At 39.6% G+C, this 15,171-nt stretch overlaps 1 protein-coding gene across 1 annotated transcript; it reads left to right on the forward strand.

Moving 5' to 3' along the window:
- Window positions 1–3,470: 3,470 nt before the first annotated feature.
- On the forward strand, window positions 3,471–8,491 carry CUNH15orf40 (chromosome unknown C15orf40 homolog). Its single transcript, XM_015493011.2, has 4 exons — window positions 3,471–3,639; window positions 4,505–4,631; window positions 6,671–6,798; window positions 8,377–8,491. Exons 1-4 carry the CDS (start codon window positions 3,535–3,537, stop codon window positions 8,470–8,472), a joined length of 456 nt encoding a protein of 151 aa, XP_015348497.1. The 5' UTR covers window positions 3,471–3,534; the 3' UTR covers window positions 8,473–8,491.
- The last annotated feature ends 6,680 nt before the right edge of the window (window positions 8,492–15,171 follow it).

Consider the following 15,171-nt stretch of genomic DNA (forward strand, 5'->3'; position numbering starts at 1 on the left):
ACATGGAGCATTTATTCTCTTGGCTAATTTACATCCTTCAAAAAATCCCCTTTTTCTCCATTGGTAAAGCTAAGACAAAATGAAGGTTTTTAAATGGAACTCAAAACTGATGAAGATAAAATGAAAACAGCATAAATACATAAGGATTTTCTGCCATTGGGATCATAATCCCCATTTTTTCCTCTGTTAAACAATATTTCTTCCCACTCTGCCCCTCTTTGTCCCCTCTAGAAGCAGAGACTTGGGCAGGAACAACTGGTAGCAAATGGGGCTGATATTTCCTCCTTTCCCTGGCTGGTGTGATAAAGTCCTCAAACCCCCACTCAAGGCACTCTCTGCAGGGACCTCTTTACTTTTCCCATCACCCACCTAGCCACTTGCTAGATACTTTTGATAATCTGCTATCACAAGTGTCCCCTTTATTTCCATTACAACCTTCAAAGTTCTTTCTAATTGAGGAGGTCAGGATTTTGTCTAAAACAAATTCTATAAATGACTGCATTGTAATTCTGGTTCTGCTCTGTGCCCCTCAGTTTTCCCCATGTTAGTACTGAGGGTTGAACTCTAACCTATGCTATGCAAGTACCCTACCACTGAGCTACATCCCCAGCCTCCCCCCACCCTTTTGAGACAAGTGTCCCTCAATTGTCCAGACTGGCCTCAGACTTGTGATCCTCCTACCTTATCGTGAGTAGCTGGGATTACAGGTGTGTGCTGTCATGCTCTGTTGAGTGCCTCAACTCTCAACGGATTTCACAGGAAAGAGTTATGGTTTTTATACCTTGCTCTCACTTTCTTCTGTCCAAACCTTCAGGTGGAGTGGCCTCAGTGTCCAAATGGGCAATCCATCTAAGACGAATTTTCCATTTCCTTCCTTACAGCAATCTTCATCCATTCCTTTCATGACCCCACCATGTCTTTGTTATGTTATACCTCAGAAATTGTAAATTCAGATGTCCCACTCTGATCACAACTTTGGATACTTCTCCAGTTCTGTTACTAAGCCTTAAGTATGCAGCACCTTGACTTTTTCCCCTACCCAGTTAGACCTGCATTTGTTCTTTTTCCTTTTTCTTGACCTTTGGTCTTTAATCACTTAAACCACTTTATTAACCCTCAACTTTTGTATACAACCTGCTGAGTCCAGGCATTTAAAATAATGTAACTGCGGCTGGAGGTATAGCTTAACGGTAGAGTGTGTGCAGGGCATGCATGAGGCTCTGGGTTCAATCTCCAGCATCAAAAGTACAATAACTCTGGCCTGGTGGTGCATACCTGTAATCCCAGCAACTTGGGAGTCTGAGGCAGGAGGATCACAAGTTTAAGACCACCCTCAGCAATTTAGTGAGGCCCTAAGCAACTTTTCAAGATCCTGTCTCAAAAAATAAAAAGGGATGGGGATGTAGCTCACAGTAAAGTGCCCCTGGGATAAATCTCTAGTACCCATCCCCCCACCTAAAAAAGTACAATAAAATGATGTGATTGGATAGATAGGGACCTCAATGATGTCATGACCTCCAACTTGTTGGCATAAGTACAGCCACCTTCATTTCCCCACCCCCACTTCATGAATACTGTTCTTATTCTCAAGAGACAGAAATCTGCTAGTCTCTGTTTTCTCCTTGAGAGATAAAAAGATACTTTTCTCTGTTCTCAAGAAACAGTCACTTGCTTTCTGCAAAATCAGGTGATGCTTGCTACACCAGTCTCAAGGATTAAACCTGCCCCTAACAGGAGGGCGGTCATGATTCTGGCCTATAAAAGGTAATACGCCAAGTGGGAGTTGCTGCTGCTCTCTCTGCACAGAGCAGCCTATCTGGCCTGACCATAAATCTGCTTATGCCTCTCTCCTTGGAGCGTCTCTGTGTGATTAGTCCTTCACCAGTTTTCTTTCACAACTTCAACTAGACCAACAATACTGCTGGTAAGTTTCAACAGACAGCTCTACCAGAGTCCTCTAAGTCTGTTCTTCTCTGCACCTTTATCACCTCCTTATCTGTTCCTTATCTAATAAAAGAATTTCCAGGGGCTGGGGTTGTGGCTCAGTGGTAGAGTACTTGCTTAGCATGTGTGAAGCACTGGATTTGGTCTTCAGCACCACATATAAATGAATGAATAAAATAAAGGTCCATCAACAACTAAAAAACGTGTGTGTGTGTGTGTGTGTGTGTATGAAGAATTTCCAGTTCTACCACCAAACCTACCTGTGTTCAGACCCCACCATGTCAGGAAACTGAGGTAACCTCCTGGCTCATTACTATCAACGACCTTCAAATAGTTAACTCATATAGTTTGAAAACTTAAGTCTCTACATTTTGTGTGCCCTTCAAACATCAGTTATTCCTTCACAGTGAAGTCAGGAAACTGCTCCTGCCTGGGTCACCAGAACCACTTTTTCCTTAAATTTTGGGGACACAATCTTTATTTTACATGTCTTTGTTGTGGTATTCATCACCATTGACTTCTCTTAGCTGCCCTTACACTGTGGTGGCCTCTCTCCCTGCCCTTAGGGTCCTATCCTGGGCCTGTCTCTCATCCATTTCCATGGCTTCAGTTACCATTTATTCTCAGAGGACTCCAAAATCGCCAGCATCAGCCCAGACCTCTCAAATTTCAGTTACATCCATTTAATTATCTCGATATTTCTACTTGGATATCCCATAATCATCTCAAACTTACTATGTCCAAACCTGTACTTTCAAACTTGTTACTCCACTCCTAAACCTGGGCAGGTTTCTTGACTCTTTGCTTTCATTCCCCAATGCACTCATTCTCCTAAGTTCTGATCATGTCAATTCTGAAGATCCTTACAAAGGTCAGATAACCCCACTGCAGTTAATTTTGGTTCAGGCCACTATATCCCATTTATGTGGTAGCTCTTCTTGCCTCTGGTTTTTCGCCATACTGCAGCCAATGGTCTTTCTAAGGTAAACTGGGTTGTACCAATCCCTAGCTTCAACCCCTTGAACGACTCCATGATCTTGTTTCTGACTTTTCCAGTTCATGTGTAGCCATATTACGCGTCATAGAATATTTCCTCTCCTTTTACATCAAGGGATCCTAACCGCCTTGGGTGCAAAGGAGCTGCACTCTCAGAGCATGGAAAAGGCCAAGCCCTCGACCTGTGGCCTTGGGAAGCAGGTGAGCTCTGTCTATCCTTGCGCGTTGGCTGCAGAGACGAGATGACACTGATTCCGTGCTCTCCAGGAAGCACACTTCAATCTTGAGAAGCAGCGATACCTTCCTCTTTCCCCTCGTGAGCAAAGACCAGAGGTGACGCGCCTTTCCCACTAGCGAGGGGAAAAGGGTCATGGCCCAATCAGACCTCAGACCCCCGGGTTCGAGACAAGGAGTCTCCCGCCGGCCGCGAGGAGTCGCTCTCGGGCTGGACAAGGGCTGGGGCGTCGGGGCCATCCCCGCTACGCATTTAGGCGCAGAGCGCCCTTCCGTAGTCAGGCCGCCTGTCAATGCTGCTTGCGCAGGCGCACAGCACATTTCCGGTGCCGGGCCGCCTAGCAGCACCTTCCCAGAAGGATGGTGCGGCTCGGTGGTCGGTTTAAGTCTCTTCGGGCGGGACTGGGCACCCGGGCTTCCTTTTCTGGCGCCGAGATGCCAAAGAAAGCTAGTGCGACGATCAAGGCTAGTGTCAAGCCCCATGGCGTTGAGAGGGCGGGCCACCGGGCTGCTCCCGGAGCGGGTGTGGAAGGCATCTCGGGCGGCTGGTTGTGTCTCAGCCCTGCGTCTCACCCCGCACCTGGGCTACTTTGTCCTCGCCATCCACGGGGTGCAGTAGGAGCCGGACGCCTGTTCTCGCTTGGAAGGCTGTTCTTCCACCGTCTTTGCATGGCTAACTCCAACTCAAGCACTGCTTCTTGCTAGCAGCTTCCCCGCTGTCCCAAGGCGGGCTACCTTCCTCCTCCCTGTGTGCATATTCTTGGTGCACTTAGCCCAGTGTACTGTAATTGTGTTCGTTCTCTCGCTCTCACTGCAGTCTAGTCTCCATGAGGGCAAGGACCTTGTGTCATCTTCATATATCCATTGCCTTCATACTGCCCTCTTAAGTAGTTTGTAATTTTCGAATGGATTCTAAGTTCCTAGCACAGTCTTTAAATGTCAATCACTATGGTTCCTTCCACTTCATCTCCTCCAGACACACACATGACACACTCAGGTTTAGACCACATCTAATACAAAAATGAATAGTAGTAAATTGTCCCTGCTTCTGAGGAATGGGAAGTATAAAGCAGATTTAGGAATCAAAGCACTAAGGTATGGAAGCCAGAGTTGGGTCTTCTTCCAAAGCAGGAAAAAATATTTTGTGGTGTTGATAAGAAAACTTCATGGCATAATCCTTGAAGGACATGGGAAAAACATTCTGAATCAGAAGTCCCTGACTAATAAGCCTACTTTGTTCTGATTAAAGGTGAAGAGGAGTAGTGGAAGAATCAAATTAAATGTGTGGGGAAATATTTTTTAACCTGTACAATTATGTTTCTTATTTTAGAGTAAAAGCCAAAGCAAGGAAGCAGAGAGACCACTTCCTCCCTTAGGTCCTGTGGCAGTCGATCCTAAAGGTTGTGTTACCATATCCATCCATGCCAAACCTGGCTCCAAACAAAATGCTGTAACAGGTACACCTGAACAATGGGTTGGGATTCTTGTGTGAATCAAGTGTCCCTTCCACCTTCCCTTTGCCTCATTTAGCTGACAGTTGATCCTATGACAGTTGAGTATATTTTTACATTTGCATTTAGAGCTTTCTCCATGTTAAAATTCTAGATTCTCATGTAAAGGTATTTGAAATTGAATACATGATATTTAAATTATACCCAGTTTGATGAAAACTATTGTCTTTTCCTTTCTAAAGAGATATTGGTAAAAATGTGGTATTTTAAGAAAGATACTTATGTATAGCCTAGATTATTCTTTTTTAATATATATATATATTTTTAGTTGTGGGTGAATACAATACCTTTATTTTATTTATTTTTATGTGGTGCTCAGACTCAAATCCAGTGTCTCACATGTTAGGCAAACACTCCACCAGTGAGCCACAACCCCAGCCTTAGATTATTCTTAATTTTTCCTATCTCTAAACTGAAAATACAATGGCCAGAGAAAGAAAGGCATTTCTGTCTCATTTAGTGATCACTGACCTAAGGAATAGGAGAAAATCTGAGATCTAAAACCCCCATCAACTCCTACATGAAATTGTTTTTAAGTCAAAACAATATAAAACATTTCTAGGCCCAGTTTTATCATTTTTCAGATTAGATAGTTGGACAAAGAGACTTTCAAGCTATTCCCTCAAATCCTAGAAATGCCTCAGGAATCTCTTCTGGTGAAGGAGAAAGGCCAGCCAGTTACTTGGCTTCTGTAAATGTGTTTACTTTTGTTTTAAATATTGGGATTTCAGAGACAATTGGAAAAAATGAAGGATTTTAAAGGATAAAAGTTTAAAAACCATTTATCTGAATTGTCTTGAAAATCTTTTCTACTTCTAAAGCTTTGTATACCAAATTATATTTATATTTTGAAAATAAGACCTCAAATTGATGTGCTAGATAGGCCTTATTTGTACTAATGGCCATGTTAGCGTGTCTCTGTTGGGTACACCCCCTTGGCCAGCATTTATTGTATCAATCTAAGATGGTATCATTTCTATAGTACACAAGTATTTTATGTACCTTAGTAAGACAAAAATTCACATAAACACTTTCTTTTCCATCTACTATAAGACATGTCTTGATTTTCGCATTGTAGGTAAAAAACTGAGCATCTGAGAATTGGTGACAGGATGGGAGGAGGGTTGTTTTATGACCTCATTCTTGTGGATTCTCTGGCCATGTTGTTTACATTGGGTGTAAGTGGGTGGAAATGCCTGAGCAACCCCATATGCAGGATCAAGCTCATTTGTAAACTGCTTTGAGTAAATACTTCCCTTTCTTAATAATAGTGCGTGCAGAGCTATAGGACACATTACTTGATTCCAAATTCCTCACTTGTAAATTGGAGATAATAATGGTGTTACTGTCTTCTTTATAAAGTCATTATGAGGCTTAGGTTAATATGTGTAGAGCCCTTCAAGTATATTAATGTGTGCTTCAAATTGGTGGGTAGTAAATACTATGTAAATGTTAAATAGACATTATCAAATTTTCAAAGCACTTAAGATGCATCTCACATAAGAGATGAACCTATCCCACTGTTCTCCTTTTCCTGATGTGGAAACCCAAACAACCCTTTACAATCCAGCAAGCTGCCTTGCTCATGCACTTCCTTAGTTACCTTATTGGGGCTGAAGCTCAGCTAATTTAATTCCCTGCCTGGAGCTCTTTCTATTAGGCCAAGTGCAGCTTCTAGTTGCCTAAATCCAGGATGCTCTCCAGGACTCTTAAGTCCATCTTGGTCAGCAGGATAGACAAATATTTATTTTCTTTTCTGGATTTATTTTATAATGGTAGTTGCATATGTATCATGTTTATGTTCCTTGAAGTAAGATTAGTTCAACAGTTTTTTTTGTTTTGTTGCTGGGGATTAAACCCAATCCAACAGTTATTAATCAAAAATCTAGTATGTGGCAGGCAAATGCAAGCTCCTTTATAAAACTGCCTCACTTTAGGAAGAAAAAGAGCAACTCAAGGATACAGTACATACCATTTCATTCCAGATTTGACAACTGAAGCCGTAAATGTAGCTATTGCAGCACCACCGTCAGATGGAGAGGCTAATGCTGAGCTCTGTCGGTATCTTTCCAAGGTTTTAGAACTCAGGAGGAGTGATGTGGTTTTGGATAAGGTAGGTCTCTCTCTTTTTCAAACATCTTTGATTATTGCCACATAATCATGATAAAATATTAATTTGCTTCTTCACATTATTTGGAAAACCAGTTTGTTTTTAACTCACATATTCATTTAATTACAAAAATCTGAATTCTTCCTGTGTAGTTTCCTGTGTTTCTGCTGCCTCAGTCCTTATTCAGAGTTGTCTATACTGTCTTAGATTCCTTAGTTGCCACCATTTCTAGCATTTTCTTCCTTCCCAAACCCATTGTGAGGTAATCTTGCAATTCTTCTTTAAGACATCACCACACCAAAAAAATGTAAAATGATTTCTTGTTGTCATCTCCATTAGAGTTCATCAGGTATTTCTAATCCTCCATGTTGTCTTTGTTCACTAGAAGAAGCTCATCAGGAAGTTAGTGGATTCATATGTAGTCATTAATAACATGGTTTTGTACTTTAAAATCACTGAGGAATGATTTTCAATACAGGTTCCTGGGCATTACCTTAAACATAGAATTTAGAGTGCAGAATCTTGAAATTGAGTATGTAAGTGTAGGACCCAGCCATACTTATATCTTGAAGTTTTACTTGATTTTCAATGCTGTGTAATATAGATCATATCTGGTGGCATTCAACATCCTTGATAAATAAACTGCACCTTGATAAATAAACTGCTGTGGCAGGTCATTTCTTAATTTCTGCCAGTACTCATGTTTGGACATTTGCCTGAAAGGGTCTCCCCACTTTTCTACCTGTACAAATTCTGCCCATCTAGATAAATTCCTGTTCAGATTTTATCTTTAAAAGATGTGCTTGAGTGGCTTGGGAGTCTAAGGCAGGAGGATTGTGAGTTCAAAGCCAGTCTCAGCAAAAGCGAGGTGCTAAGCAACTTGGTGAGACCCTGTCTCTAAATAAAATACAAAATAGGGCAGGGGATGTGGCTTAGGGGTTGAGTGCCCCTGAGTCAATCCCAATACCCCCCCCCCAATAAATAAATAAAAGATGTGCTTGAGAACATATCTTTTTAAAAATTGTTTTAAGTGATAGTGAAATCATAGCACTTGGATATTGTAGTGGCTCTTTGGACTTTTTAAGTTGTAGATGGACACATTGCCCTTATTTTATTTATTTATCTATTTTATATGTTGCTGAAGAACCCAGTGCTTCACACATGCTAGGCAAGTACTGTACCGCTGACCCACAACCCCAGCCCAGCAACTTGTTTTTATTTAAGATTATGCAAAGTTTCTAGAAAATGCAATCTTTACTTTGGTATTTTAAAATTATTTGCATCTTTAAACAAAAGAGTTACTTGAAACTAGAATATTGTAATTCATCATTTTGAAATTCTGATGCCAAACTTTTATCATTTTAGAAATTAAGGTATAAAACTAAAAACCTTGTTGAGTTGTAAAAATCTATAGTCAGGTGGAAGCAAAGAGATAGTTTTTGGTTGGACCAGACGTGGTCAGGAGAAAGTGTACATAAGCCATCTATAATGTCCCCATGAAGATATGACTGTGATGGGTACAACGGAAGTCTGTTGTCCCTTAAAGCATTAGAATGTTTACTGTGCTTTCTTTTGATTCAGGGTGGTAAATCTCGTGAAAAGGTGGTGAAGCTTTTGGCCTCTACAACTGCAGAAGAAATCTTGGAGAAATTAAAAAAGGAAGCCGAAAAAAAATAAAATCAAAAAATGAAAAGTACATCCTTGAGGGACTTTTTAATTTCTATCAATGAAGAGGCGGCTAATAGGAAAAATATATTTAAATTCACACATACACAAAAATGGAGGTGAGAATGTGGGGAACAATGTATACTCATACATTGCTGGTGGGACTGCAAATTGGTGCAACCCCAATGGAAAGCAATATGAAGATTCCTCAGAAAATTTACAATGAAACCACCATTTGACCCAGTTATCCCACTCAGCATACTACAGTGATACAGCCACATCGATGTTTATAGCAGCTTAGCTCACAATAGCTAAACTATGGAACCAGCCTAGGTGCCCTTCAACAGATGAATGGATAAAGAAATTATGGGATAGATGCACAATGGAATATTATCCTTGAAGAAGAATGAAATTATGGCACATGCCAGTAAATGGATGGAGCTGGTGAATATCATGCTAAGCGAAATAAGCCAATTCCAAAAACCCAAAGGCTGAATGTTTTCTCTGATGTAGATGCTAATTCACAATAAGGGGAGTAGCTAGGGAAGACTAGAAGTACTTTGGATTAGGCAGAGGGCAGTGAAGGGAGAAGAGGGATATGGGAGTAGAAAAGATAGTAGAATGGCCACGTGTGGTGGCACACGCCTGTAATCCCAGCAGCTCGGGAGGCTGAGGCAGGAGAATCTCAAGTTCAAAGCCAGCCTCAGCAAAAGCGAGGTGCTAAGCAACTCAGTGAGACCCTGTCTCTAAATAAAATACAAACTAGGGCTGGAGATGTGGCTCAGTGATCAAGTGGCCCTGAGTTCAATCCCCAGTACCAAAAAAGAAAGAAAGCAAGCATAGTAGAATAAATACCATGTGCATATATAGGGATGTGATTTGATGTGTATGACTGGTGTGATCCTACATCATGTACAACCAGAAGAATGAGAAGTTATACTCCATTTATGTATGATGTGTCAGAATGCATTCTATTATCATGTATAACTAATTAGAACCAAAAAAATGTGTGTGTGTGTGTGTGTGTGTGTAAAGACTCAAAAAGTAGAAATTTATGCTGGATGTGGTGGCACACACCTGTAATCCCAGCAGCTCAGGAGGCTAAGGCAGGAAGATCAAGAGTTCAAAGCCAGCCTCAGCAAAAGGTGCTAAGCAATTCAGTGTGATCCTGTCTCTAAAATACAAAATAGGGCTGGAAATGTGGACCAGTGGTCAAGTGCCACTGAGTTGAATCCCTGGCACACACCCACACACACACAAAATTAAATTTTTAAGAGCACTGTACCTTGAATACAGGTTCTAAAATTCCTGACTTCAAACAGCCTGAAACTTGTTATTCTGATTTCATGGTATTATAATATAATATAGCTGGAAAGGATATTCAGGATGACTGATTTAAACATTTGCTCTGTGATGAGGTTTCTGATATCCAGAAGTTGGGAGAATTACTGAAGATCATATCACACAAAATGGCAACTAGAACCCAGATCCTCTGACTCCTTATTTATTGCAGTTATCCTAATTATAAACAAAAATTATAATATTTCCAGTGTTTCTGAAATCTGGAGTTTGCCTCTTAATCCAGTTTTCACGTAACAGAGGAAATCTGTCATGCTGCTTTTGCAGTCTTACCTTATATTTTAAGATAATGTTCTCAGTGCAAAAATGTGCTGGGTGCAGTAGTTCATGCCTGTAAATCCCAGCAACTCAGGAGGCTGAGGCGGGAGGATTATGAGTTCAAAACTAGCCTCAGCAATTTAGGGAGGCCCTATGCAACTTAGGGCCTTAGACCCCTGTCTCCAAGAAAAAAAAGAGCTGAGGATGTGGCTCAGTGGTTAATAAATGCTCCTGGGTTCAGTCCCTGGTACAAAAAAATTAAATGAAAAAAAAAGTTTTAACATCTTTTAAAAACTGTATAGAGCTTTTTGTAAAAAAGTGTATAATAATCAAGACTTGTAACTTAATTATTTTTGAGAAGTAATTGAATTTTTATTTTTAAATTTTATTATTTTTTGATACTGGGGACTGAACCCAGGGATACTTTTTCACTGAGCTACATCCCCAGTCCTTTTTATTCTTTGAGACAGGGTATTGCCAAGTTTCTGAGGCTTTCACTAAATTGCCCAGGCTGGCCTTGACATTTTGATCCTCCTGCCTCAGCCCGAGTCATTGGAATTACAGGTGTGTACCACTGCACCCAGCTGAGAAGACACTGGATTTCCTTCCATCTCAGTGGTAACTTAAAATCCATTATTTCTTCCAAATCCCCAAAGATCCTTAAAAAAATGAAGAGGACCTAGAAACTATTTTTAGTATTTGTAAAGTATATCAGAAATCACATCTATATTAAAGCTGAAAAGATAATATATTCTTACATATTTGGTGCAAGTTATAGTAATTTAAATAACTAAATTACCTTGACTGTCTTTTTTTTTTTTTTTTAAAGAGAGAGGGAGGGAGGGAGAGAGAGAGAGAATTTTAATATTTATTTATTTTTTTTTAGTTTTCGGTGGACACAACATCTTTGTTTGTATGTGGTGCTGAGGATCGAACCCGGGCCGCACGCATGCCAGGCGAGCGCGCTACCGCTTGAGCCACATCCCCAGCCCACCTTGACTGTCTTTGAACTCACCATTCTCCTGCACCTAGTCCCTGGGATTACAGGCATGTGCCACATTGCCTGGCTACATAATTACTCTTGACAAAATGGTTTAACAATAACATTGGTGACTACACTATATACTAGGAAAGAAAAACCTGGTTTATTCTGCCCTGGAGGTAGGAGCAAAGATTTTGGATTCCTGATTCCCATGGACCACCCACAGGTGTGGATGAAAGACGGAAGATGGAGTGAGAATCAAGTTCTAAGCAGCCCAAACTCAAAAAATTTAGAGGCAGATTTTTGGGTTATGGGCTACCAGCATACATCCCTTAGATATCCCAGGAATTTGGTTCCTTAAATGTAAAATAGAATACAAATTATAGAACCTACCAGGCCCCAATCGAAATTGCTTTAATGCAAATGACTAGAAACCAAAAACTTAAGAAGCTAGATTTTCAATTTATATACTAGAGGTGGCACTATAATGCAATAGCAGAAAGCCAATGTAACTTGATGTAGGGAATTAACAATTCCTTTTGAAGTGAACCAGCACTATTAAGAAGTTCATTCTTTTTTTAAAAAATGTTTATTTTTCGTTATTCATGGGCACAATATCTTGTTTATTTATTTTTATGTGGTGCTGAGGATTGAACCCAGTGACTCACATATGCGAAGCAAGTGCTCTGTCACTGAGCCTCAACCCCAGCCCAATTAGGAAGTTCATTTTGTACTGCCAATCTGTATCACACATTAATCCTTCTTGTCTTTCCAGAAATGTTCCTTAGACCCCTCATATCTTAAGGAATTTACCTCAGGACTGTCTTTACTTGGGTCAGTTGGGTTCTTAGGGGTTCCAGTGCCATGGTGGAATCAGTATGGTCCCTTAATGTTGCAGCTGTCAGAAATCTCCTGTAGTCTGTGTTTCTGAAATTAGAATTGAGCTGGGCATTTGGCAAGGAACTAATTTCTAATCATGATGGCAACTTATTTAAGTGAATACACCTTCCAGACAGGATATATAGTGGGATTCTCCAGTGAGTACATGCTGTTCCCCATGTCATCATGTGAATCCTAATTGGAAAGCCTGGGATCAGAACCAGGAAACTATGACCATCTAAGCTCCCATTTCTGCCACTGGAATGGATCTAGTATCAGCCACAGCTCCTCTTCTAGAACAACTGGATCCACGATCCAGGGACTGTTTCCGTGCTATAAAAAGGCTTTCTTCCAACAGTTCTTTTAATTTAATTGATAAGTTTAGCATAACCCTAGTCTGCGTTAAGATCCCCCAAGTACCTTTATAAAATTTTGGGTACAGAATCCCCAAACTTTGCAGCCAGAGGTTAGACTCCCTGGTCACTCCTACATGAAACTCACCCATGATGATGTGGTTTTGCTATCATGGTGGCTTTCAAATTGTTTTAAAACCTGATTTCCTTAAAGATGCTTTGGGGAATTGGGTCTCTGAAGAATAAGGGAATGAGTCAAGTCACCAACTTCAAGCCTTTAATCCTCTTCTAAAGCTGTAATGTCCAATATGGTAGTTGCTCACATGTGGCAAAATGTGCTTTTTAAACTGAGAAATAAAAAACCATCAAATAAATAAAGCTCACATTGGAAAAAACAACAAAGAGGAGTCTGAAAACGTGGTAAGAAATTTAGAGGGCAAGACAAAGAACAGTGAGCAAAAGGAAAACGGCAGCTATGGAAGTCAGATAAAGGAAAATCAACATCTACATAACTGCTTCCTGAAGAACAGAACCAAAGAAATGGAACAGAACAAATATTTAAAGATATAATTAAGAAAATAGTGAAGAAATAAAAGATGAATTTGTAGAAAGGATGCAGTGTCCCAGGCGAAACAATGACCAAAAGAATCAACAGGGAGATACAACCTAGTAAGAATTTCCTGGTTTCAAAATTTTTAAAAAAGTTTATGAACATCCAGAGAAAAAAAGCTGAAGTCACAGGGAAGGAGGCAGCACATACATGCACATTCAAAATGTTGCTGATGGTAATGTAAATTGCTAGTGTTTTAAAAATGTGTCAACATTTATTAAAATAAAAATAGACCTTTTAAACCAATAATCTACTTTTGAGAATGTTCATAGAATACATAAAAACACTAAAGGACATATGTATAAAAGCAATGCAGCATTTTTAGTGCAAAAAAAGAAAGGGAGGGAAGAAAAGGGGAAAAGGAGGAAAAAAGGGAAGGAGAAAAAGATGGGAAGGACCTATCCACCTATAAGAGAACAATCATAATCAAAAGTAAATTCACATAATTTACTTCTAATTTATAGCTACTGACATAGAGTGATGCATTATATTGTTAAGTAAATAATTTTATGTATGCAGGTATTAAAAATATATAACTCCACTTTAGTAAGAAAGGGAAAAATATATGTACATCAAGTTTACATACACTTGTGTGAGCATGGTGAACAAGATAAAGCCATATACATCAGGTTGAATGCAGACTACTCATTTTTGTATTGTTTTACTTTTTATGATATTTTGTATATATACATAATATACATAGTTAAGTTTAAAATGAAAAAAAATACAAACAATGAAGCTCTTGCCTTTAATGGTTATTAGAGAGCTTTATTTACTGAATTCAGACAAAGACACTGAAGATTCTTTAGGGAGTTAAAGGCACTGGCTGTGGAAAAAAACCTGTGAGATCATCATTACATCCTCCAGAAGCTATCTCAGGAGGTCACTGAAACCCCAAAAAAGTCTAACTAGTAATTAATACATGGGGCTCTCTGTGCCCCTTAGGGACAGAAATGAAAACACCTACTAAATTAACCCATATCCCATGACGACAATGGTGAAAGATTTTTTTGAAATGAACTTCTAACATTCAAGTCAACCCAGAAATGCTTCCCTGTAACTCTAGAGGCACAAATGTGATATGGGCCAGTTACCCATTATGTGCCTAGTACTATGCTAAATTCTTTCATATATGTGCTTTCTTTGTAAGACATTTTTTATTTTGCAACTGATGTATAATATCTGTACTTATTTATGTAGTACAATATTATAATTAGACACATGTAAACAGTATAATAACCAAATCAGGGTAATTAGCATTCTATCTCCTCAAATATTATTTTAAGCTCTTCTCTAGTTATTTTTGAAGTGTATAATTAATGGTATATACCACAATGATGATTCTATTGTGCTACAGAACATTAGAACTACCCCCCAACTATATTTTGGTACCCATTATCCAACCTCTATCCTCCTTTCTCCTCTCCTTCTAGCTCCTAGTGACTTCTGTTCTTGTCTCTACTTTTTTGTGATCAACTTTTAGCTTGTCCAAGTGAGAACATGTGATATTTGTCTTTCTGGGCCTGGCTTATTGCATTTAACATATTGCCCTTCAGCTCCATCCATGTTGTCACAAACAACATGATTTTATCCTTTTTGTGAATATTTCATTTAATTCTACAAGAGGGCAATCAAACCACATATTAGCAAATTTAATGGACGACTTACTTTATTAACCTGCTCCTCCCATCCTATCCTGTAAATCTTTAAGTCTAAGGGGTATTATGCATGGCTCACCTCCATGTTTCTCATCTGATAGCATGGGTAACCAAATCCTCAGAGGTCAGAAGTTTCGTGGCACCTGGAAGCCTGAGCATGGTTACAGCGGCTGCAGTTACTTCTTCTCATCCCCGTGATAACTTGTGTTATCAGCCCTACTGATAGGCACCCAAGAAGCCAGTGTGGCCCAGGACCATTCTCTCTCAGAATGTCCACAGATCAAGGAATCTCTACTTGCATGTTCCTCAAAAGCTGGTCCTTATAGATAACACACAGATTTCTAGAAAGGATGAAATATTTACTCTCAAGGTTTCCCTGGAGTCCAATGGTATAATCTTCTAATTGGATCTAGTTGTTGATTCAGTTCCACAATAATTTAATATGGCAGGATCCAGGAGAAATCTTTGTTTAGATATCACAGAATGTCACACACACAGCTGTATATGAATCCTATTGGTCTTAATTTATTCTAAATTAAAAAACTTGAACATCTTAAAAGCATAACCTTTCTAAGTTTATAAAAAGGAAGAATTCTTTGAGTGACCTACATA

This window comes from Marmota marmota, unplaced genomic scaffold, assembly GCF_001458135.2.
Source record: "Marmota marmota marmota unplaced genomic scaffold, marMar, whole genome shotgun sequence".
Taxonomy (NCBI): domain Eukaryota; kingdom Metazoa; phylum Chordata; class Mammalia; order Rodentia; family Sciuridae; genus Marmota; species Marmota marmota.

Excerpts from the sequence above, each read along its gene's own strand:
- CUNH15orf40 (XM_015493011.2), top strand. The coding sequence starts at position 3,535 with ATGGTGCGGCTCGGTGGTCGGTTTAAGTCTCTTCGGGCGGGACTGGGC. Across the intron at positions 3,640-4,504 it reads AAGCTAGTGCGACGATCAAG|AGTAAAAGCCAAAGCAAGGA; the intron begins GCTAGTGTCAAG and ends TTCTTATTTTAG. Across the intron at positions 6,799-8,376 it reads GTGATGTGGTTTTGGATAAG|GGTGGTAAATCTCGTGAAAA; the intron begins GTAGGTCTCTCT and ends CTTTTGATTCAG.